This window comes from Vulpes vulpes, chromosome 14, assembly GCF_048418805.1.
Source record: "Vulpes vulpes isolate BD-2025 chromosome 14, VulVul3, whole genome shotgun sequence".
Lineage (NCBI taxonomy): Eukaryota > Metazoa > Chordata > Mammalia > Carnivora > Canidae > Vulpes > Vulpes vulpes.
The window spans coordinates 40,135,787-40,162,739 of record NC_132793.1 but is presented as its reverse complement, the minus strand read 5'-3'; the positions used below and the strand labels follow the sequence as shown (position 1 = coordinate 40,162,739).

The 26,953-nt window shown below is 36.4% G+C and overlaps 1 protein-coding gene across 8 annotated transcripts in view; it reads right to left on the bottom strand.

Annotated features, from left to right (window-relative positions):
- Positions 1 to 26,953, bottom strand: part of MACROD2 (mono-ADP ribosylhydrolase 2) — a 1,918,082-nt gene that overhangs the window by 749,925 nt on the left and 1,141,204 nt on the right. For all 8 annotated transcript variants that reach the window (XM_026002392.2, XM_026002393.2, XM_072736414.1 and 5 more), the window contains one exon: positions 26,613 to 26,734. In XM_026002392.2, coding sequence (XP_025858177.2) covers positions 26,613 to 26,734 — 122 coding nt within the window. The remainder of the gene's footprint in view (positions 1 to 26,612; positions 26,735 to 26,953) is intronic.

Sequence of the window (26,953 nt, the reverse complement as noted above, 5' to 3'; positions counted from 1 at the left end):
TAGTGAACTCAATTTCATGACTGTGCTCATAAATCATAGTAACTTACCGTTGGCCCCAGAGACTTAATATTAGTCTCTCCTTAGTTTGGCATCTATATGACTAAATTTAAGGCCTTGTTTTATTTTTTTTTTAAGATTTATTTATTCATTCATAATAGACATAGATAGATAGAGAGAGAGAGGCAGAGATACAGGCAGAGGGAGTAGCAGGCTCCATGCGGGGAGCCCGACGCAGAACTCCATCCCAGGACTCCAGGATCACCCTGGGCCAAAGGCAGGCGCCAAAACGCTGAGCCACTCAGGGATCCCCTAAGGCCTTGTTTTAATTCATGTTACCTAGTATGAAATGGATCTTAAACTGTGTCATCTGGTATTTCACATATATGTACATCCTAAGAAAGATTCAGGTGTGCAGTCAGGTTTTCTTTTGTCCCTGATATTTAATGAAAAGAATGTGTGTGTATGTGTGTGTTTGTGTGTATAAAATATATAAAATATATTCTATTCTTGACTAGGATATCAGCTAAAACAAAAGAAAGAGGCCACTTTGTCCTCTACTGTATAGTTTTCACAGAATGTCCTTGCATAAAAACTTAATTTAACAATAAAATTTGAACTTGCTTTTTCATGTACAAAGCTAGTAAAGAACTTTTTCTTTTTTTTTTTTTTCCTGAAAATTGGCTTCTTTTCTGGGCCAAAAGCCAACAAATTATAGTACTGAATATATGACTAGAAAAGAAAAGAAAGAAAAACAGACATTGACAGCAATAACCAAAATAGGCTTCAAATATTATTAAGGAATTTCTGTCATTTCAAAATACAAGTCTACAATATCTACATTGCTTCACTGAAAATCCCATGGTTAACAGGACTTCAAAAACCTTGTTTGATCATTTTCTATATCCTCTTACCAAACATAATTCTTAGAAAGGATTTTTGCTGGCCAGAACATGTATTTTATTTTTCAGTTGGCCTAAATCACTATAAATAGCCAGAAGTTTTAAGTACTGAGTCAAATTAATTTTTTCCCAATTTACCACTACACAATTAGAACCTTTAGTCTTTTTTTATTATTTTCCAATTGCTAGACTGCAGATGCAGAACAATATGCATTTTATTTTAGAAATTAGTTATATACTTTAGAATTGGTCCATAACTTTATATTCCATGCATTCTACACCAAATCCCAATGTCTCAGACTACTTACTTCAATAATGTAGCTTAGGGAGTCTCTAAGAACTTTTCAGAAAGTATGGATAAAATCTCTAAACATTCTAAGTTTCATAGTTAAAAACTATGATGCATTTACACAGCATCACTTTATAAATTTTCAAATAAAAAAGGACATTAAAAGCTGTGAAAAACTCAATATAAACAAATAAAACATTAAGAAAGAGGGAAAAAACCAACAAGCACTATTTTGTAGAATTATTCACTTTCTACTAGACCTTACACATATATTATTCACAGTATAGTAACAGATACCTAATGGATACTCAGCTAGTTGACAATGTTGGTTACATGACATTAGGAAGCCATCCAGGAATTAAGCAAGAAAACAGTGGGTTTCTGCTTAAGCACAAAATACATGTACATAAGTCTATTTCTTAGGCTTCCACTTAGTTTATATCAACTCTCCATTGACTCACAATTCCGGTTATTTACTTTCAATACCAAGTGATAGAGGTGAGAGATAAACCAAATCAATATATTCTTTTGTCCTCGTACTACACAGCCCTGGGATCAAACATTCTTGCCTGTTTCGATATTGGAACCAGAAATGATCACTTAGCTTCTTACTCCAGGAAATACATGTTCTTGTAAAATACAACTGTAAACCAACTGAAATAAGTTGCTTATTAATACCAACAGCTTAATCTTCAAAGGTAACTTTAGATCTCTCATCATGCTCTGCCCACCTCCACAGCTATTATGGAACTAAAGTTTACCAAATGCCAGGCATTTTCCTGTCTTGTAAGACCCACCTTAAAATCACTCAAGTTCAAATCATCACCCAATTCATATTCTACACTATAAATATTCTACCCAAATTTCCTCATTTTGAAACACTATCAAGTCTATCAAGATGATGATTTGTTATTTTACAAAGTGTTTTACCAAACCCACCTTTCCTTTTTTTAAAATATTTTTTTAAATTTTTTAAATTTATTTATGATAGTCAGAGAGAGAGAGAGAGAGAGAGAGAGAGAGAGAGAGGCAGAGACACAGGCAGAGGGAGAAGCAGGCTCCATGCACCAGGAGCCCGACGTGGGATTCGATCCCGGGGCTCCAGGATCGCGCCCTGGGCCAAAGGCAGGCGCCAAACCGCTGCGCCACCCAGGGATCCCCAAACCCACCTTTCCTGATCAACAGATTTTTTTCTGGTGGACTTTTGAGAGACTGATAGTACAAACAGGAACACTGACAAGTAGTGACCACTGGGACATGAAACATCTAAAACTTTATAAATCAAGCACAATAATTTAAAAATGCATAACAGTCCAGGTCAATAACATCCCTCTCTATTACAATAAACTCTCAAAATATCCCTATATTAGAATACAGAATAAAAATAAAGTTCATAATGATAAATGACTATGTCAATATAACCTTAAATCATATTCAATACAATCTGTTTAAGAAGGCAGGGAAATGTATAATATATTTTACAGTGAGTTCTTTCCAAATTAAATGCTATTTTAAAGTTTTGGCAAATACCTAATGCTTTCTGGAAAACTAGACTGTCCAGATAATATATTCCCAGGGGCTTCAGTTAGTTGAGGTACCCCTATATTGTCTTCATTTAGATACCAGCTTCTGAATTGCTAAAGAATGGTATGCCTTGGCCTTAAATGGTTCACAATTCAAGTAATAGATGATTTACAAACGGTAGGTTAAGTCCACAGGCTTGGTGTTTGTAATCAGAGAGAACTGAACTTTATCTCTAACTCTGCAGTTTTCCAGACTTAAGACCATCAGCAAATTATTTAAATGTTTTAACCCTCAATTTCTTTATCTATTAAAAAAAAAAGATAACTATACCAATCTCACAGAGCTACTGTCATGCTTATAATGTAGAGTAGTTAGCACCTTGTATGTTAGATGAAGGGACCAACTAATGTACATATTAGCAAGTACTATTATAACTATTTGACATGTATGAACAAATTGAACTCCTAGATTTTTGTTGAGGAAAGAGCTACTTATGTCCTTGCTCTACAGATGAGAAGATGGGGGCTCAGAATTTGACCCATCTTGATGAAGTGACACAGTTAGAAAATGGAGAGGTGTGATTCAAATCTATTCAGTTTGCTCTATAGACTCACTCTTCCCCACTATGCTGCTAAGCAACAAATGATTTGAAAACCAAAGACAATGAACATTCCAAAAGATCACTTTGCATTTGAACACCCAGCAAGTTATTAATGATTTTGTCTGACACATCTTGATCTTCCTTTATGATGAAAAGTCCTGAAGATAGTTAATGGAATTTGCACCATTCACAATTTTTTTTTTATAACTGAAGGAAAGTCTTTATCAAATATCTCTTAATCATACTCCTTTGTCTCACAAGGCACAGAGAGATAAACCACATAACCAGGTTAAAACTACCATTGAAGTTTTCATTAATGGCCTCATTTCCTTCCAGGTGGAAAAGGCATTTTTAAGGTAAGTGTTCCTTCATGTTGGAACTAACTTAACGGAAGCATGATGGAAAGAAAAACATTAAAAGTCTCACAATTTATATCAAGAAAAATTCATCTGCAAGTGATACAAGGATAGAGAAGAATGATCTATAAAATTTGAAGATACAATTACTTTCGGGGCCCCTGGGTGGCTCAGTGGTTGAGCCTCTGCCTTCAGCTTCAGGTGTGATACTGGGTTCCTAGGATTAAGTCTCACATAGGGCTCCCCACAGAGAGCCTGCTTCTTCCTCTGCCTGTATCTCTGCCTCTCTCTCTCTGTGTGTGACTCTCATGAATAAATAAATAATATCTTTAAAAAAAAAGAAAATAAGGTTACTTTTGAAAATAAAATTACATAAAATGAAACTGAATAAATGAAATCACCCTGTGATAAAAGAAAACAATCCACTTTAAGCTTTGCCTGGGTGGCTGAGCAATTTGAGGTAATACTTAAATTCTAATCATGGTGAATAGCCTGTGGTTATAGCCTTATTAGTTCTCTTTTTTCAATGGGAATAAAGACTGACTTTTATCATGGAGAAGAGAATCTGAAGAACGAGACTGTATCAGTTGTTTACAGTTGCCTCAAGGGAAAGGATGTTCTCACCCATGGTCAAGAGTTTCCAGCCCAGAGGGGAGGCCCATGATTATGGTGCAGGTGGTAGCTTCCATGCTTATAACTAGTCATACTAGTGTTCGCTGTCTTACAAATGGTGTGAGCTGTTCCCATTGCAGTTAACCTGATCATTTAGCTTTGCACATAGATTTAACATAGGGAGATAATACATTATCTTACAAATCTGAAGTTTCTGCAACTGCTGTATTCCCAAGTTTATTATTCTAAATCCACAAATCAACTTTCTGGCCTCAGGGGTCAGGAAACTTTTGCTGTAAAATGTTAGTAAATATCTCTTGTTTGTGGGTCATATGGTCTGAGTTCCAACTACTCAATTTTGCTGTCATAGGGCAAAAGCAGCCACAAACAATACATAAACAAAAGAGCATGACTGTTTTCCAATAAAACTTTATTTATACAAACAGGCAATGGTCCAGATTTGGCCCACATATTATTATTTTGCCAACCCCTGCTATAGACCATCAGGGTCATATAAATTAGTATGATGGACAGAATACTGGCCTTCCAAGAGTGTCCACATTCAATCCCCAGAATCTGTGAATATGTTACCTTAGATGGCAAAAAAGACTGCAGATGTGATTAAGTTAATGATCTTGAAATGAAGGATTTTCCTAGATTATTTGGATGGGTCCAATGTAATCATAAATGTCTTAAGGGAGTAGAGGGAGGCAAGAGAATCAGTTAGAGAGAGGATGTGATGACAGAAGCAGAAGTTGCAGTGATATGCCCTTTAGAAGCTAGAAAAAGCAACCATTAGATTCTCCCCTAGAGCTTCCAGAAGGAACACAGTACTGCCAACACTTTGAAAATGGCTTAGAAAGATCCATGTTGAATCTGTAAACTCCAGATCTTTAAGATAATAAATCTGTGTGGGTATAAGCCACTAAGCTTGTGGTAATTCATCATAGCAATAGGAAGAAACTAGTACATTTTGTTGACATGAGTCTGCCTAGGCCTCTTCAAACTTGGAATGTGTGAAAGGTCGTCCTGTGTCTGCTTGGTTAAATTGGAACTATGTTTCTAGAATCCCTGTCCTATATGATTTCCAAGTTAGATTTGAAAGGCAGAAGCAAAGTGGCAGCCATTGCACTCTGAAGGTTGTAATGGTTAGATGCAGTTACAATCTTACACATAGGGGTTTATGAGTTCCAGGTTGGTTCTCACTCTCCTCTACCAATTTCTGAGCCTCCTGACTCACAGTTACCCCAGGCCAGCCACAGATACTTAATAGTAGTCCTACAGTGCTGATAGCTACATAGAAGCCATGATTCCCATAAGATTCTCACAAATCTTCTCTTTACCATCTTATTTTGGTGACTTATTTTGGTGCCAGATGCACATCTGCAAATACTCAGCTTATCAGAGTAATTGGTTTGTGACTCCTTTGAGCTTCTGGGACCTTATTTGCCCAGATCTTCTCACGTGGTTTAAGTTGTTTAAGTTCTAATTCCTATAAAAAATATAATATATAAATATAATATAAATACATAAATAAATATATATAAATAAAAGAAATCTAAATATAATTCCTGACACCAAAATTTATAATGGCTCTGATTCCATGATTAATTTTTGACTGATACTGAATACTGTAACAAAAGCAAATATTGGACCTACAGATCCTAAAAGAAAATGTGCTGACTATGTCAAAGTGATACCATGGCATGAGACAGGCCCTGGTGAGTAGACGACCTCTCTAGATGACATCCTTCTCTTATAATTCTGACTACAACAGCCTGTCCACAAGTTTGCACAGAGGGGTGTTGAAGGGAAGGGGAAACAGGAATCTGGTTCTAATCTCTGCTCTGCCAGTGATCCTAGGCAAGTTGCTTAATCTTTCTGGTGGTGTTCACATCCAAGAAAATGAAGTAAGTGGTAGACCATTCACAAATATTTGGTACCTTTTCCCTGAGGGATGATTATATTTCCTTGTTTCCCTGTCCTACTGAATGTAGGTATGGCCATAAAACTTGTTCTAGTTAATGAAATGGGAGGGGAAGCGATGTGTGGAAGCTTTACGAACTGCTTTCTCTCTTTCACTTTGGCTGTTATGACAGGCTATATCCTAGTGAGGCAGCCCTGTCAGCCTAGCCCCAGAGTGAATGAAGGTGAAGCTTAAACAGCACTATTGCTGCCCATGATGGACCTGCAGCCTGCATGAACACTAAACATCTGTGGTTTTAAGCCACTGAAATGTTGGAGTCACTTCAGCATGACCTGGGCCATCCTGACTGGTACCACCTTCTGTACAATCTCAAATACTGTGGTTTGTAACAAACATCAAGATGAGTTTTTAAAGTAGCAATATATATAATTTCATTTAAAAAAAATACCCAGAGGTACAAATAAAACAGGAGCCTAGAATATCTGCTCAAAATTCACAGAAATTCATGCACCAAAATGATCTTTACATTAGCCTTTTGTTTACATGGTGCCTAAAATCTACATAAGAGCAAACACCTCAAATGACTGAATCTTAAAATAAACAGACTAACAAAGTTAGTCAGGGCTACACAGACACCATTTATGCACCTTCTTACAAAAGATTATCTAATTATTTTTCCTTTCTACTGTTCTTCTTAATATAACTTCCTGCTTTGAGCCAAAGAATTCATATGTGGGGCTTATCAACCTCAAATAGTAGCAATTCAGAGACATTTAATTAACTGTGTGGTGGGTAGTTGTATTTCTTAGGTTGGTAACTGGAGCTTTCTTAATTTAAAAATTTAGAATAGTATCTTGATGCCCAAGAATCAATCTCTTAAATCTGAAAATTAAATGAGTAGGGCAGCCAGGGTGGCTCAGCGGTTTAACTCTGCCTTTAGCCCAGGGCCGGATCCTGGAGACCCGGGATCGAGTCCCACATCCGGCTCCCTTCATGAAGCCTGATTCTCCCTCTGCCTGTGTCTCTGCCTCCCTCTCTCCCTCTCTGTGTGTCTGTCATGAATAAATAAATAAAATAAAAAAAAAAAAAGGAAAAGTGAGTACTGACTTTCTTCTTTTTTTTTTTTTTAAAAAGCTATTCACTTGGAAATGAAGATGATGAAAAAAGAAAAGACAGGAAGAAGGAAGCAAGAAGAAATGCATATATTAATAAAATATCATTGAGAACAAGGAGGTCATCTGAAAATCCAACTTTTCTAAATCTTTGCAATTTTCTCTAAAGTTAGTGTAACATTTCATTTTATTCCAAAGTCCTTCATTAAGGTTTATAGGGGCCACAATTTGTTTTATGGGCTTTTACTGTTGTTTTCTTTCTTCTAAGATGCTCAGTGGTGCCAAATGCGCCGCAATTTCATTGAGTGGCATATTGTAGAACAATACACTTCATGTTCATTCAGTGAGAGTTTGCACTGAGGAACATTTAAGTCTAAGGATTTTTAACCAAGAAATGAACAAAGACATGGCATTATCATTTATCTAACTTTGTCACTTTCCAGCAAATGAAAACATGACAGCTTTTCAATGGCAGAGGAATTCATTTTGATTGAAATATTGCAAGTGGTTAAATAACTAGAATTTTGGACACTCTATTTACCTATTTTGATCCTCTGATTCCTTCCCCCTTTTTCATAAACCTAAAAGAGTTCCCGATTTCTTTTGAACTCAAAATTCTGATGCCTGTCCTCCCTTACTTAGATGCCTTCTGTTTTCACAAAAACAGGAAATGTTCCCACCTTCGGTAGGAAAAACTGTATTTCACCATCTCTTTAGAATAGTCATTGGGTCTTGATATGAACAAAATAGGCTTTCATATATTAATCATTCATCTATTCATCCACATTCATTCCACAAATATTTTCTAAATTATTGCTATGTGTTAGGCAATTTGCTCAATTGTGGATGTTAGTGGTGAACAAGACTGACCTTTTCCCTACCCTCATAGAGCTTGTGATCGAGGGAGAAAGAAGAAAATATTTTAATAATCATACAAATATAAATGCAAAACTTCTCTAGGGAAGAAAAGACAGAGCTGAGATCCAAATGGTGAGGAGAGCAAATGACCCAGATGAAGGAGGAGGGAAGATTTTTCTAGACACAGAGGGTGACATATGCAAGGATCTTCTGGCATATACAAAGTTAACTTTGATACCACATCCAGACAAACTTTGTCACAAGCTATTATATCTCCCACCTATTCTTCCAAAACCCATCCTCTTTCCTAAAAATAATTTACTCTCCCTTAGGAGATCTCTATCCCCTCTCTCCTTCCTCTATTAAGATGATACTTAAGCCTGAATTCTAAGCCAATTCTTTGAGTTACTTATTTTTTCCTGGGTCTCCCATGTATATACAGGGTATACCTGTTAATAAACTTCTTTCTTTTTTTTTTTTTAAGATTTTATTTATTTATTCATGAGAGATGCAGAAAGAGAGAGGCAGAGACAGAAGCAGAAAGGAAAGAAAAAGTCCTGCAGGGAGCCTGCTGTGGGACTCAATCCTAGGATCCCGGGATCATGCCCTGAACTAAAAAGGCAGATGCTCAACCACTGAGCCACACAGGAATCCCTGTTAATAAACTTCTATTTGTTTTTCTCTTGTTGATCTGTATTTTATTACAGGAGTCTCAAGCCAGAACTTAGAGGGTAGAGGGAAAATTATTTTTCCTCCTGTAAGGGGGCAACATCTAACAAGGAGGGCAGGTTGGTAGAGAAATACCCAAGCTTCCTTATCACCTGATGGGACAATTCATGGCTTCTCAGAGATTCCATGGCTCAACTGCTCCAGTTTCCATTAGTAATAATCTCTTTACTGTCACACCTATTATAGGTTTTCCTCTTTCCCATCTCATTTCCCTACTGCGTCATAGTGCTTGCTGGGAAAAATGAATTCCCCAATAAATTTCTCAAACCCAGATACTTGTTTAGGGTTTGCTTTAGGGAGAAGGCAGAAGGGTATGAGAGATATTAAGGAGGTCAAAAGGACAATAGGTAACTTACTGGAAGGAGAGGAGTGAGATAGAGAAATCTGGAATGACTCCTGAATTTCCAACTGCACATCAGGGTTCTGTTGGGGATATTCACAAAAGCCTTGGCTTACAGGAATCCAGGCAGATTACCCCAGTCACACTAAGAATGAGGGTACTATAGGGCACACGAAGAAATTTTCCAAAAAGTAGTTGTATATTTAGTTATGGAGATCAAGAGAAAGGTCTTAGCTAGAGCTATCATCTGGGAATCAGAACCTCATAACTAGTAACTAAAGCCTCAACACTGCCAAAGTTTTAGGGCTTGACTGATACTGCTAAGGAAAGCTATTTCGCTGTACAAGAAGAGCAGAGGGGGCAGCACCGGTGGCTCAGCAGTTTAGTGCCACCTTCAGCCTGGGGTGGGATCCTGGAGACCAGGGGTCCCGTCCCATGTCAGGCTCCCTGCATGGAGCCTGCTTCTCCCTCTGCCTATGTCTCTGCCTCTCTCTCTCTCTCTCTCTCTCTCTCTCTATGTCTCTCATGAATAAATAAAATCTTAAAAAAAAAAAAAAGAGCAGAGGGTAAATAAGGAAAGTCACGGGGGCTGAAGCCAGAGAGGTGGCTGCCAGGACTTACTAAGAAGTAACAACTAAGTAGGAAGGAATTAAAGAGAGTGGAGAATTATTCTGGAAGCTAAGAGAGACAAGAGTACTAAAGGAGTGGTCCTGGTGTTAGGTACTACAGGGAGCTCAAGTTGGATGACTGCAAAGAAGGGTAGGGAGGACTGTACAGTAATCACACCTGGGGAGTTGGAGAGAATGGCCCTGAGAAAAGACAGTCTGGGAGAAAACACACCATAGTGGCCTATATGCAACATGGAATGAACTGAACTCAATCCTACCTCTGCCTGGCCTCCTGAGGGGAGTTTACATCCTTCATTTAAGCAAGAAATAGATAGCATTAGAGGCTTTCAGAGGGTGCTGCTTGAAGTCCATTTGGTAGCCTGTATACTTTGCATAGTGTTCTAAATAAAATATTGATAGAAGAAGAAGGAGGAGAAGCAGGATGAGGAGGAGGAGGAGGAAGTGGGGCCTGGGAAAGGAGGAGAAGGAGAAGAAAGGAAAGAAAAAGTCTGAGCAAGCTCATCTCGTCTTAGTTGAGCATTCACCGTAGGCAGAGCACTATGTCCAGGGTTGCGAAGAAATGGAGATTAACCAAGTGCAGCTTATGACTGTCATGGTTTTGTAGTCCAGTCAGGATTTTTCAGTTAACAATGACTCTTAACATGGAAAGTATATAGTGGCAAGTCCTATAGTCTATAGAAATAGAAAGCTCTATTTCTCTACATCCCTTCTGTGCCTTCCATTCTTTCAAATAAATTTTTTGTGCAGTTTATATCTTTTCTGTAAAGCTCTTCACATTGAGTGTCCTGAGTGACCTTAGCCCTCTATGTGACTTTTCCCATGACTGAACATAAACATAATTTTCATCAAACCCTATATAGTTACAAACACTGAAGCCTGTGTTCTTCTCTATGCACTGGCATGGATGATTGAATATGATTTAGTTTCTATGGAACTTTCCAGTTTTATTTCATTCTTACAACAATTCTCTGATATAGGCAGGGCAGGGTTTTTAAACTTTTTTATTGAGATATAATTCATATAACATAAAATTCATCATTTTGAAGTGTGTAATTCAGTGGTTTTTTTGTTTTTTTGTTTTAGTATTTTCATAGAGTTGTATAAACATCATCATTATTTGTTTCCAGAAATTTTCCTTACTCCAAAAAGAAACTCTATGCCTGTTAGAAGTTACTCTTCATTTCTTCCTTATCTCCAACCCATAACCCCTGGTCTACTTTCTGTCTACTCTGAACATGTCATACAGATGGAATCACAACATGTGGCCTTTAGTGACTGGCTTCTTTCATGCATAATGTTTTTAAGCTCCAGCAATGTAATAGTCAAGTATTAGTATTTCATTCTCTTTATTGCTGAATAATATCCCATTCTATGGATGGACCATGTTTTGTCTATCCATTCATTAACTGATGGACATCTGGCATGTTTTCTTGGGGTATAACTCTACGTTTAACCTAGGAGGAACTGCAAACCGGTTTTCCATATTGAATGCATCACTTCACATTCCCCCTACAATATATAAGGATTCCAATTTCTCCACATCCTCAACACTTGTTCTTTTCCACTGATATCATTAAGGGCAGATTTTATTATCCCCATTTCACAGATGAAAAAAGATAGGTCTACACAGCAATCAATCAGAAAGGCCAGGACTCAAATATTAGTTCTCAAATTCCTAGATCAGCTTTCTTCCAAGGATATCACAAAATCATTCGGAAACCATACCAACATCAAGGTGTTCCAAAGGCATAAAACAATGCAATGACATTATATCAGCTGTGATATAACTCAGAGAAGTAATGTGGGATTTACAAAACACATATGCATGTGCATAATACACATCTATTTACATTCATGTTTGTACATCTCAGTTACTATGCTACAGTCTTACCAATGTACTCCTTAGAAGTCCAATGTACTAATGAGAAGCTTTCAAAGAAGTCAAATTTAAATTATAGTAATACCTTTGACACTGAGAGAAGATGATCTGTTAGCATTTAAAGTATATGTCTTTGTAGTTCTTCAAATTAATTCATGATGTGATTCTAGCTTGTGGTTCACTATATCTGGACACTTCTACTCATGCCATCAAGTCATAGTTATTTTAGAAAGGGGTATAGTATTATCTAGAGCTGAAGTATCCAATTCTTCAAACTGCTTCTTAAATTGTCTCAAAGTATAGTATCTTTAGGTTTTCTTTACTGTATAGGTCCTTAGAAAAATACATAGTTAAAGCTTGGACATTCATTTGATTATTATTTAAGCCAAATTTGTCAAAACTGGAAATGCTGTCACACAAGTTGTGTGACTAGAACAATAAAATTGGCAGTGCCTGGCCCCCAAATTAGCCCCTGACATTTTTTTTTCTAACGGAATAATATAAATACATTTTGAGTACCACAAAAGCATTCTCCTCACTTGTCTTAGGAAATTGATGATATATATTTTCTTGTTTAAAGCAATAGAAGGGTGTTGATGCAACATGTCAGAACTCTTACACTGGATGAAAGTTTTAAGCCTGGAAGAAATCAGCTTCACCAGAAGACAGCTAAGATTGAACCTTAAGAAAATTTCACTCTCTTTATTTAAATCAAAACAGTATAATGTAGAATACAAATGAAGGCATAGAATAAATATGGAATTATCCACTTCAGATACTTATTCTCCATGTCTCATATTAATACTATCATAGTGAATAGCACTATTGTAGTGAATTAATGAAGTCACATCTCTGAATTATTTACAGCAAGTCCATGATATCATATCTTCGTGAAACTGTCACAGATATATAATATGGATGGTTCTACTGAGTTTGAGTTTGAATCAATTCTCCAAAGTAATGGCTTACGATATTCAAATGTGTGCAGGTAAACCAGTAGGCTAATTGGAAATATTGGCAAGTACATGCTTAATTTGTGTCTATCGCCAGATACATTAGATTTTAGGTAATGCAGAGAAAGTAATGTTTACAGAGTGTGCCTTTACCATTGTTTAAAAGAAAGACAGTTTCAAATACCCATAATTTAAAAAACATGTTATGCTAGGATTGAGTTAGTTAAAATTCTTTTTTCTTGTTGTTAGTTAAAATTCTTAATAACAAAGGTATAATCAAATCCTGAGAGTTTATTTAGACTTTTTAGCAGAGAAAATTTGTTGGAATTCCTGGAACTACTTTCTCTAGGAATGTTATGCTTTTTGTCCATAACATTTGGAGTGATACACATGAAGTGGGGAGAAGGGAAGGAAGTGTCTGCCTATTCAGCCATATAAGTCAGACTAGTCTGCAGATCAGTGAGGCATCAACCAATAAGCCCTCCACGCCTCAGAGCCTTCCATACCTCAAGATCCAAATGAGGCAATTGAAAAACCTCCTTGGTATCCTAGCTTTCCAGGTATAAAACACATCCCTTGCATATTAAGTCACCAGATTCTGTTATTGTGTTCCTATTAAATGAGCAGTAGTAAGATCATCTTAAAATATGTACATCTTTTTTTCTAATGTTTACATTATGAATGATATAAACAATAGACATTAACCAGTATAAAACAGACAAGATAAGACTTGCTCCAAGAATAATACTGTGTAATATTGGAGGAGAGCTGGCCTTCCTTCCCCCTTGACCTCGACCCACAAATACTCATGAATACACATGATTAGAGTACTGGCAATTGTAGTTAATCAGATAAGCAATATTTTGTAAAACTGGAAGCTGGAAGAGTTGACAGAGCAGTTAGTCTTCCCTGAAAGGCATAAACAAGAGATCTTAGCTTATGCAAACTCAATACAGAGCCATCCCCCCTGTCTGTTGCAAGAGAAAGTTAAATTCAAATTTTGCTCACATTTTTGCATATGTTTTGCAGCACTCTGTGAGAATCTTGTACTTTAGACTGTGAGGTATGTAGATTCACACTCATTTTTAAACATTGCAACTGATGTACAAGCCATTGTAATTTCTATAAGATGTGAGAGGCCTTTTCTGAAAGTACGGTGCATTCTTTATGATTTTTCCCAGCCTGCACCGATTAGTCCTGGATCAGCCAATGGACAGAGAAGCATGTATGGGGAAAAACAAAAACCAACCTGTATATTTGCTTATTAATGTATTTGTGTGAAATCATTTGCTTTTTGATATTTCAATTTAAAAAGACAAAACACTTATCCTTGGGGGCAAATCAGATATTATTGAGATTTCCTGCATTTTTTTTCACTGTTCAGCATTGTTCTTTTACATTTTGAATTATATTTACTATATTCAGAATATCTGAGGGCTCTATCTATGAGACTTTGTTTCTAAAATTAGGAGCACTTGGGGCACCTGGATGGCTCATTTGGTTGCCCATCTACTTTTTCCTCAGGTTATGATCTCAGGGTTCTGGGATCCAGCCCCAAGTTGGGCTCTCTGCTGTTCGGTGGGGAGCCTGCTTCTCCCTCTCCTTCTGTTCCCACTTGTGCTCTCTCTGTCTCTCTGTCAAATAAATAAATAAAATCTTTTAAAAAATAAAATTAGGAGCACTTGAAAAATTTTTAAATAATTTTAAAAATTGCTTCTGTGATTCCTTGCTGTCCTTACAGGACTACTCACATAATCATCCATCTTTATGGATGCATATTACCCAAGAGTTACGTTATTGCCATTTCATAGAACTGTCATTTGCTGAAGCCGTACTCTGCTCTATTACTTTCTTAGCTTTTCTAAAATTCAAGAATCAAAGAAATAAGATAAAAAATACAATAATGGTGAGATAATTTCCCAGGGATGTAAAAATAATAAAATCCACAGCATCTAGAAATGTTGTCAAACCATTTAATAACAATAGTACTAATCTTACTACTAGTACTGATAAAAATTACTCCAGTAGAATGTAAGCTCCACAAGTATCAATATATTCCAAGTACTTGGAACAGTGACTAGACCATAATGGTTGCTCAATACATATTTGTTGGACAAATTACCACTAAAGAACCTTATAATGAATATTGTCACATTTTAGCCTCATGAAAATGTTAGGATGAACCTACTATCATTATTTATCATTGTCTGTTATATTTTTATTTCTATGTATTTTTCTGTTATTTTTAAGCATTTGAGTTGCAGCAAGGACATTTCCCAAACAATGGATTCAGAAGAGATAGAAAGATTGCCCTAAAGTTATTCAGCTCACAGGGACAAAGATCTAGGTGGCTAATATACTGCTATACTTAAGCCATGGTTATAACTAGAACACTATAGTCTTTCCATGAGACACCTACTAAGCAAACATTTCATCTTCTACACATTTCAGAAGTGTGTAAGTATTCAAAACAAAGATAGCTAGGGTGTGTCTTTGACTCAATCTGTAACACATTTTCCATTAAAAAAAAAAATCCTCTTTATATTTCTACTGAATAGTACATAAACAAGTCTAGAAAGCTTTCTTGATACTGACAGGTTTATTTTTATTTTAAAAGTGGTATTGGTTTTATTTGTTTTGCTCTTTTAGTCTCTCAGTTTAACAGCTTAAGAATAGCTTTGATTCTATACATTGAAATTGCTCTTCTGAAAAACATATCTGAACATTTGCAAGAAAAAATACACAGTTTAAAGCTGCTGCCTTTGCTCTAGACTATTAACCCCCTAGATATATGCCAAAATTACCTGGTTGTTCAAATCTAATGGCAGGCTCAGGACTTTATGGTCTATGTTTCGAATTGACTATTTTCCTCATGATACAGTGATCTAATAACTGCTGCTCAGGTCAGGGAAAAATAAAATACTCAAGATGAACGTTTGCATTGCAAATCTGTTTATGGTTTCTATACAAATTTCACCGTAATATACTTTCTTTGACAGTGTGCTGGGCTAGTATCTCCTCTGGAAGACACTGTTGTAGAAACCAGTACTGATTTTCCTGGGAATGTTCCCTAGTCTGATAAAAAGAAAATAATTAAGTGAACAAATCTGGGTAAATTGAGATGTTTTATATTTTCATTCTAAATATACTTTCCTTGGTCTTTGCTAGTAGATTTACATCTGTAGAATGCACAAGTGACTAAAAATAATTTTTCAGACTATAAAAGATGGAGCAAAAAGGTTCAGAGTCCCTTACAGAAAGAACTGATCATAGGCATATTCTAACTTTAAAAAAACAAACAAACAAAACAAAACAAAAAAAAAAAACCCTCTTAATTTATTTAAGAAAGAGAGAGAGAAGGAGAGAGAATGCATGAATGAAGAGATGCATGCATGAACAGAGAGAGGAGCAGAGGAGGAGGGAGAGGGACAAGCAGACTCCCTGCTGAGTGCAGAGCCCAAGGAGGAACTCCATTTTATGACCCTGGACACTGAGATCATGACCTGAGCCTAAATCAAGAGTCAGATGCATGACCAACTGAGCGACCCAGGCACCCCTGTAAGATTTTTAAAGAAAATGGAAGATAATGTATTCCCCCAAAAGACATGATTTGGAAAAATCCTTATGTTGGAAAAAAAAATCAAATATAGCTATCTAATCAAATTGTTTACCCTCAATATGTATCATATCTTCTAACTGATGAATGATTTTACATACATCTAATCTTAGGCAGCCAACTTTTCTGCTGTTTGCATGATGAATCAAAACTTAGTGTTGTGAAATGTTGAGAAAAAAATTCAACCAAGGTGACACAATATCGTGATACTATTTCTTTACTACCTAAGAATTAATTTCACTTTCAATAAGTCTGTTCATTCCATAGGTTACAACACTAGTCACGTTAATTACCATGCTTGTATACCTCTATATCACACTATACTTACAGAAGCAGAGGATTTGGATGCCTGAGTTCAAGAATAAAAATCTCTGGACAATGTGTGTTTAGCATATTGCCCTACTGGAAAATCAGTTTAACTTAACCTAAGCGTTCTCATTCAGTCAGAGCCAATATTCCTTTTTTTATAATAAATATTTTGAAAAGCGCTCTTGAGTATGCTGAAATGACATCTATAAATAGTACTACTTACCTACATACATTAAGCAGAAGGTGCCAGTGGCCCACCCACATCCTCCCAGAACTCAGAGTTCCAGTACCTGCCCACCCACAACATTCTCCAGCAAACCCCTTTATGGGATTCTACCTCAGGGTATTCTCTCAGCCTGGCCAAGGAGCAGGCAAGAAAGGCTGGGGAGTTAATCTTCTAGGAGCAGTCCTCAAATAGCCACAGGTGGAAGTGAAAGATAAATGGCCCAGCTTCCCCCATTCCCTAGAGGGGGCTTGTTCAGCGCTCCATGGCAGGAGTGAGCTTCTGCTGCCCACAGTGGTAACTTGCTTATAACCTGACTCTTGGCTGCCTTCCCTTCCATCTCTCACTTCCCCATTCCTCTGCCAGTACTCTCTGTCCTAACCTCCTAAATAAAGTACTTGTACACAAACCCTTGTTTCAGGGTCTCTTTCAGGGGAACCCAAATCAAGATGCTACATCAATTTTTTAAAATCAATATAATGCCACAGGGGTAATATGAAAGAGATATAAAAGGAAAGTGACAAAGTCAAGTTCTGTTTTCAACATGTATATATTCAGGCACGACTACATATTGCCTAATGTCATACACAGTGAATTAAACAGCAAGAAAGGAAGTAGTCAGATAGTTGCTTTCTTACATGGAAATACTAATGAAGGGGACATCTGCAAATGCAGACTCACACAAGTGCACTATGTTGCCAACTACCATAAGTAGTGCGGCCACCAATGGCATGATTTCCTCAGGCACTCTTGGCAAAATGCTGAGCACACTAAGTACTAACTTCCCTTAATTTTCATGGTGGTTCACTAATATGTTGAAAGCAAAAGGTCTGTTTTTAATGTACCCTGTTGTTTATAAATAGGTTTTATTTATATGACTGTTGAGCAAAACAATGCATAAAACATTGTGCAGGATAAGGAACAGGTTCTTAGTGTATCCCTAGTCAGCCCACATGTTGTAGCATCTCTAGTCCTGCCCACAAAATACCAGTAGCACCCCTGAGTCACCCCACAATCATTTTGATTGTTTCAAATCACCCTCACTAAAAGCTCCTTACAAGGTAGTACTTTGGAGTGCCTTGAGTTTCAATAATAATAAATACATTCATACATACAAATAAAAGACATAAAATAGCAGAGGAAAGGGAAAATGGCACTGAATTTAAAATTTCCGAATTTAAATCCCACCTCTACTTTTTGTTAGAGGTAAGACTTTAAGCAATTTACTTATGGTCCTTCTGGCTCATATTCCTCATCTGTAAAGTGGGAGAAACAACACTCCAACTCAGATTGTTCAGAGACTAAATGAGTAAAACACAATGCCTGGCACAAACTGATGGTTCAAAAATATTAGCTGTTCTTATTACTGTATTTCCTGACTAAATGATCTAATTTAAGCATGTCTCTGACCAGAAGGCATGGATTGAGTTCAGGTGTATGACTACAAGTTTTCCAGGCATGGTTTGTGAATTTATCATCATTTCATGCTCTCCTTCCTTCTCATCTTTGCTGTCCACCTTTGGTCGCTTGTTATTGCCAGTAATAATACCTGATGAGAGTATTATTTGAGATTTTGCACCCCTATACCCAATTAGAATATCTTATAAAAGGCAAGCATAGAGAAGAAAGGAAAGAAAAGTCCTGATTTAGCCTTTTTCTCCCCTCTTTGGCTAAATCAAAGAAACACAGGGAGCTAGCTGGACAATTTGAATAACAAATGAGATGATGTATAGGAACACACTGTTGTAAACTATAAAGCAAAGTACAAATGCAAAAATGCTTTTGTTCTTGTTATTTATTAATAGTATCATTAGTTACACAGCTGTTAGAACCTCAGCTAGGAAAGACACAAAGACTTAGCATTATCCTTTATAAATGAGATAGCTGAGAACCAAGACTAGATGTTGCTTAAAAAGAGAAGAGGAAAGAAGATCACGCCATGGCTCTGCAGAAGAGGGTGCTTTGAGATGAAGAGCTGGCTAGGAAATGATGGTACCATGTTAGGCAGGGGAGCAGAGGTAACAAATTAAAAGGTCATCTTTTTAATGCTGCAGAAGTCTTCTTGAAGAAGGGACTGCATTGATTGATGTGGCCTGTAATGGAAACTCAGATAATGAAATAAAACCAGCATTTAAAAATTTCAGGCTGAGAACTCATTGTCATGGCAACCCTCTCAGAAGGGAACTTGTATAAGAAAATAAGTTTTAACTTGACTATGCTTTAAAAAGAAAACCTACACTGCAGTGAAACAATTAAATACAGAATTCCAAATTTGCTTATTGCTGAAATGCTTAGTGGAAGCACTGAAATTGTAGGTCCATTGTCTTTTCCATTGGAAGTCATTACTTCTCAAAACCTATGACTCATGGAGGGAAAACCATCTGGTTTTGAGGGATCTCTGTTGATATTGGGTGCTTTCTACAAGCAAAGATTTACATTTTTTTCCACTCAATACATCATCTAGCATGACACTCAAGTAGAAATCACATTGGCATACACTATGAAAACACTTAACTTTAGTTATCCATAATCACATAAAACTATCAAATTCATATATCAATTAGTAGTTACACTTCTTGGGAAAATCATTTTTAACCTAAATAAAATCTGGTTTATATTCAGATTATGATTATTTTTATATTAACACTATTTTCTTATTATATGTTCTTCCTCAAAGAACACCAAACTGGGTAAACTATGTTTTGTCAGTTAAAAGGGGTTTTCCTGAATACCCAGTATCTTTGGCCGATATGAATCTATGCCTTTTAACTGATGCTGAAGGCAGAAATCATTGTGATCCTTTTTTGAATGGCTTGGATTAGGTTTCTAAAAGTGGAGCTGATGAATTTGCCATTGAGGAAATTTAAGATCATATTGCAAGAAAGAAATAGAGAGCAAGAAAAACTCACAAAGATCCTTATAAAATATTTCCATGCTCACTTAAAAACAACAAATGATAGTATGATAGTATATAAAGATAGAAATGATAGTATAAGATAATATTTATGCTTTTATAGTGTCTCTTACATCAGTGTTATTAATAACAGTCCCTGTGCAATAGGAATCTTTTCCTCATTGTCTTCATCCCTACACTCACCTCTTTCATTTGTATGTTTTAGGTTAATATACATTCAAATGAATATTCTGTATATGTGAAGTCCTCTTCCAGTCACACAATACCTGTTTAATTTTCTTAGGACACAGCACTGTCCCAGAAATCAAAATAATACAGTTGTTTGATTTCACCAGCCTGACTTCATTTCTCAAGCCATATTAGAATACTGTGTCTCCAAGACCTGGGTACATTCTTCGACACCCACTTTCTCTTTCCGAAGATTTTCCTGAGAAAATCTGTGCCCTCTTTGACTTTTCTTTCAATTTTTTTCCCTGTTCCTATTTCTAGTTCATTCTTTCCTTAATTATCTCCTCCATGGTGCCTACATTTTTTGCCTATCTGGAATCAACACTCTCAAGATTTCAGAGAATGTATACACAAGTAAATCTGCATATATTTGAATTTTGCCCCAGGGGAATTCATGATTGGAGGAAAATAAGTGAATTATATTTGAAGTAGGTTGGAAGAAATAAGGTACATGCACAAACAAGCTCTAGGTCTAGGAAAGATTGGTCAGATTTTTCATTTGAAACTTTACGATAAGACAGGAAGAAGAATCATGATTGAAATCATAAATTTAAACATTCAACAGTATTAATAATGCTGTGCTAATTAATAATTCATAGAAGAGATGTGTCACTGTAAAATGAACCACTAAATTTATTGATTACTTTTATCCTTTTACAACCTAAAGTAAACATGTAGATATATACTGAAAAGGCACCAACAAAAAGAATGGACAGAGGAGAGAAATGTAAGGGAATGTTGTAACTTAAATTAATAAAGGAGTATTATTTTTTTGATAGTGAAAAATTTTGTCTACAATACATCCAAAAACCAAATAACTACCTTATTTCTAGGTAGTTATGTATAACTATAACTTTTTCTTCTCTATTTAAAAGGTATCTTTTCTTAGCAAAATGGGAGGTAAGTAAACTTTGTATCCCACTGTGTTTTCTATTTCTCCCAAACTTCATCCAGATCCCCTTCTAATTCCCCTCCTCCCTCAGGCTGAGGTGCTAAGCAATTTTATTATCCTCTACTAATTTATCCTGCCAAAGTGAAAAGTAATTTGATAAATTTCTTCATGTTAGGGTATTAGGAAATTAATTTTCTACAGATCTCATGAGTATTTGCATTTTAAAGGGAAATTGCAAAGAAAGGACAATGCCTGACCATCATAAATTAGTCATTAATTATGGAATTTCAGACATCTGTGATGAGAATCAGAGGATGCTCTCAAATCATACAATGGATATGATGATCTTGTCTATTTATTTGTTTGGACAGGCAGGAGATGGAAACAAATGATATATTTGAAGACAACTATTATATCTTCCAGGGCTTAGGAGATGCTTAAAAATGTCTTGGTAGGGGATGCCTGGGTGGCTCAGTAGGTTAAGCAACTGACTTGATTTCAGCTCAGGTATGATCTCAGGGTCGTGAGATTGAGCCCTGTGTCAGGTTCCTCACTGGGCATGGAGCTTGCTTAAGATTCTCTCTCTTTCTCTCTCTTTCTGGCCCTCCCTTTCCATAAAAAAAAGTCTTAGTACATGATAAATCTTATTAATATTTTTTGAATAAATAAATGATCACACTATTTGTTTTACCTCCAATAAAATTTTAAAGAGTTCCTTTGGGGAAAAAAAATGAATTCCTTTGGAGAGATAAGAATAAAGCAGAAATCTCTGACCTCTGTGCTGTGATCCCTAAGCTTTTGGTTTAGTTAAACCAAAAGTAGAGAAAAGTGGTACCTAGCAAATATTTCATTTATTCATGGACATTTCCCTGGGCCCTCTGCAGGTAGGCAGGGCTATGCGAATAGTTCTGGCCAATGAAATGGGAGCAGAAATGGTGTGTGTCACTTCTAAACTGAAACAGTAAAAAGTTCGTGCATTAGTTTGCAAGGTCTCTGTTCTGTAGCAGCTCAACAGGTTGTCAGTTTAAAAGAGCACAACTATGAGATGATGGAATGTTTTAAGCCAGGGTCTCTGAATGCAGGCCACTGAGATTTTGAGGTTGTTTGTGTTGTAGCACAGCCTTATTGCTGATCCAGACCATTACAACATTTATCATATTGCTTACATATTTACCATATTGCTACATATCTACTACCCCACCTTAACTAGTTAATCCTTACTCATTTTTGTAGCTTTGCTGTAAAATGACACATAGTTGGGGAAACCATAATGATATAAGACTATTTGTGAAAAGTTAGAGATTAGACTATAAATTTAAGACAGTTAAGTGTGGTGACAAAATTAGTATAATTCAATTCAATGCATCTACTGAGCAGTAAAAGTCTATGGTATGCTCTGCATTGTCAATACAAATATGAGTTGGTAATACTAAGAATCATATTATTAATTATTATAAATAAGATAATATTAATAATAGTGGTTTTTTTTTTTAATTCTATCCATTTATTCATGAGAGACACACACAGAGAGAGAGAGAGAGAGAGGCAGAGACACAGGCAGATGGAGAAGCAGGCTCCATGCAGGAAGCCTGATGCAGGACTCGATCCCAGGATACCGGGATTAGGCCCCAAGCCAAATGCAGACTCTTAACCACTGAGCCACCCAGGCGTCCTTTTTTCTTTTTCTCTTAAGATTCTATGCATTGGGATCCCTGGGTGGCGCAGCGGTTTGGCGCCTGCCTTTGGCCCAGGGCGCGATCCTGGAGACCCGGGATCGAATCCCGCATCGGGCTCCCGGTGCATGGAGCCTGCTTCTCCCTCCGCCTGTGTCTCTGCCTCTCTCTCTCTCTCTGTGACTATCATAAATAAATAAAAAAAAAAAAAATTAAAAAAAAAAAAAAAAAAAAAAAAAAGATTCTATGCATTTATTTTAATTGACTGAATAAATATATATTATGAGATAACAGAAAATATGTATTGGTCTCAGTCCCCAGTTCTTGACACATAGCTCCTAAAACTTGAAATGTCCTGAGTAATAAGAACCCTAGGAGGATTTCTTATTCTAATAAAATACTTGTCTTTGACTCCTTCCCTTATATAGGGTTCCTAAAACCCTTGCAAATTTCTGAATGATAAGAGCACTAGGGGTATCTTTTGCTTTAATGAGGCAGCTCTTGGTGGGCTCCTGGATAGCTCCTATAGGGGGTTGTTCACTAGAAAGGCCAAGCAATGATTAGAAGCTTGAAATTTTCAGCCTTGCCCCTTATCCCCCAGAGAGGGGCTTAGAAATTGGAGTTAATGATTGATCATGTCTATGAGAGGAAATCTCCATAAAATTCTAAAAGTGCAGGGTTCAGAGAGCTTCCAAGTTGGCAAAGACAACCACACTGGAAGGGTAAAGCTCCCCTTACCCCCCCACAGCTCCATAGGGACAGAAGCTCCTGTGGTTGGGACTTCCACCCCAGACCCTGCCCTATATACCTCCTTATCTGGATTGTCTTCTATATCCTTTATCATAGCCTTTAATAAACTGGTAAATGCAAGTGTATCCTTGAATTCTGTGAGCCTCTCTAGCAAATTAATTGAACACCAAGGTCACTGGACCATAGATCGATAGCTGGTAAATTCAGAAACATCAGTGATAATCCAAGCTTACTACTGACATCTGAAGGGTTTAAGTGTGTGTGGAGGGGGTTTGGAGGATAGGTAACCTTGTGGGACTGAGCACTTAACCTAGGGTATCTGACACTATCTCCAAGTAGATAGTGTCAAAATCATGTTAGGATTTTAGGATACCCAGCTGGTGTCCCAGAGAATTGCTAGGTATGGAGAGAAACCTCCACATATCCGGTGACCAGAAGTGAAGTGTTTTGTGTAAATAGCAAAGGAAATTCACAGGGAATAAATGGACAAGCAGGAAGAACACATTTTCCCTTACACCGGAGAAGGAAAATAAATGAGTTTTGTCATTACAAATGTACTAACTGAGTTCTTGATAATTTCTTTCTGGTTTAACATCAAGAGATGACATGATAAATGTCTAGAAGTCTGGCTTTCAGAATAGATGTAAAAGCAAGAGCGATCTCAATCTCCTAAATTTGCCAAATCATAAAATGTGAAAATAACTTACACTTGAAATAATATTGCCAAATATTTTTATAGAGAATCACATTATCCCAGTTATCTTAAATCCATTATCTTGACTGAGCCCCATAACAGCCTCTTGAGTTAGATGGATCTGAGATTATACTAATAGTTTACTGATTCTTTGTATGTGGAAACTGAGGCCACAAAATATTGGCATGGCTTGTCTATGGTCATACAGTGACAACTGGTAAACCAAACACTAAGCAGCTCCGATTAAAGAGTTTATGAGAAATTTTCTGTGACATATATATAAATGAGCTCAAGTTGTTTATTTTCCATCCTAATAGCCAGGCTTTTCATATCAAACATATTTCCTCATCTATTGTAATAAGTCTATATAGTACAGGCCTATACATTAAAACATATATCTAATTGTAATCAATTTCTAAGAATTTTCCATTTTCCCTACATAATGAGAAATTGATGACATCAGTAATATAATTTTTTTAGCATTATATTTTTTTGACACTGGTCAAGAACATGATATTCCATATAAAATAGAAAGCTCATTTCCTTCTTTAAGAAAAAAGAGAGGGTAAAAAAAAAAAAAAAAGAGAGGGTGCTCCCTGGATGGCTCAGCGGTTTAGCGCCCACTTTCTGCCCAGGGTGTGATCCTGGAGTCCCGGGATCGAGTCCCATATCGGGCTCCCTGTATGGAGCCTGCTTCTCCCTCTGCCTGTGTCTTTGCCTCTCTCTCAATCTGTGTCTCTCATAAATAAATAAATAAAATCTTAAAAAAAAAAAAGAAAAAGAAAAAAGAGTGGAAAGGAAGGAGAGAAGGTAGGAAGGAAGGCAGGTAGGCAAATAGATTTTTTTGTGTGTGTGAATAAAAGACAAGACATTTGATAGAAACTCCATTCCACCATGCTGTATGTATGTGGTGATTATCTGGACATTTTGCTTCACGTTTTGCAAATATTTTCCATCTCCATTTTTATTTTTTAATATTGAAGTGACTTTAGTTTAGCACCACCTGCTAACTTAGCACCAAGTAAGATGTAATTAACCCCTCAAAATAATCATCTAAAATAGTTAGATAGACCTAATTCCAGTCCCAGGGTGATTAGAGCATTGTTTTTGTCCATCTGCAGGTCATCTGATAAAAGTCAATTAAACTTAGTCCATAATTCCCCCACTCCTTACCTAACGGTGGCAAGTAGTGTAATAAAGATATGATTGTTTTAAGATCATTATCTTTAGAGATATTTCTTTTTCCTATTAAAAGAATGGGTGCTGTCTTTAGACTGTTTCTAGTGGGCTAGCATCTTCTTACTTTCTATTGACTTTAGAAAAGAAGTCATTAGAGATGCCAGTGAATTCATTAGCTAATTCTCTTCAGGTCTCAAGGTCTATATTTCCCAAGCTAGAAACTTCTATACATATCCATTTTTCCAAGCACTTCAGCCCCTTGCCTTTTTAATCAATAGGCCATATTGACAAAATTTTAATTATTCCCTAAATGTGCACACCTGTTTTGATTTTCCTTATTTTGCAGTAAAAAACAAAATCAGCCCACTGGTTTAGCAGTTTGCTTTGCTCCATTCTTTTTGAATTTCAGCTTTCTCTTCTAAGACAGAAGGGTCTTACTTATTGATTCATTTTTAAAGAACAAAATTTTAAAAATCAAAGAGTAAGATAAAATATTCTGCTCTGTTAATAATTATGCAGAGATTTAAAAGATTGTATAATTAGCTTGCAAAAAAAAAGTTTTGTTATTTTGAAGAAACTCACCAATCTATCTTGAAAAAGGCATTTCAAAATTATAATCATGCATGAAAAGTCCAGCAACTATGCAGGGTTATCAAAATGTGTCTGACTCTCATTGCTCCTTCATGCAAATAATAAAACCTTCACTTTTGTGACCTCCTAAGCAATGCTGATCCATTCAGCCTGCTAAGAAGTCAAGGGTTTAAGTATTTTCCTGCCCCACAATTTCACCAAGGTTATAATCCATGTGAAAAGATCCCAGGGATTCTGTCCAAATTAACTTACTATTGGGTATTTACACTCTCATTTTTCTCATTCTTTTTTTTTCCTGGTGTAATTGAGATGTAATAAACATAGGACATGTTGCAAAGGAAAAGCAGGTGAATAAATACTCCCAAATCCAGCTCAAAGACTTCCTTTCATCCCAGTCTACTGGTAAGGAAATAGATTAGATGCACATTTTTTGAACTCTGTCTAAATTGATAAAACTTAGAAGGGATGTGGCATACCCAGCCACAGACTACTAGTTTAAGAAGAACCAAATAGACTGAAAAGACAGCAACTTTTCAGTTAAAATGAACACATGCACATTTTCTTCAAATCTAATGGTACTATGGAAAGTAGACAGGATGGCTCTATTTGTATGAGTCTAAAGTTTTAAATCCCAAAACATCACAAACAATTAAGCAAATATTTAGGGCATACAAAAGAATGGAGTCATGATAACCAGTAGCACATCACTTACTGAGAATCTTAACCTTAGTTTTCCAAATTTTAGAAATGATTTCCTACCCTTATTTTGAATAAGATCATTTTCCCAAATACAAAGGCTGGAAGAATAAGAAATAAGAAACAGAAAAGTACTTACAACTGATCGGATGTTATTTTCTTTCATCAGCTTCAGAGATGATTTATAGCAATTTGCGAGGTCTTCCTTGTGGGAACCATTAATATGGCCTCTGGCTATTGGTCCTACTGTATGGATGACATCTGCACGTGCAAAAGGAAGAAGAAATAGCATAAGCAACGTATTTTTCACTTTTCACGTAATTGGTGCTTTATTTACTGTAGGTATTTGTGTTGGAGCCCAGAGACAAGCAAGCTAAGAATTACTGATGTTGCAAATGCCTCCCTGGTAAAAGATTTTATATAGCACAGCCTCATAAAGCAGGCAGTTGCCCAGGAAGGTGATAATTGTGAAAGGGCATC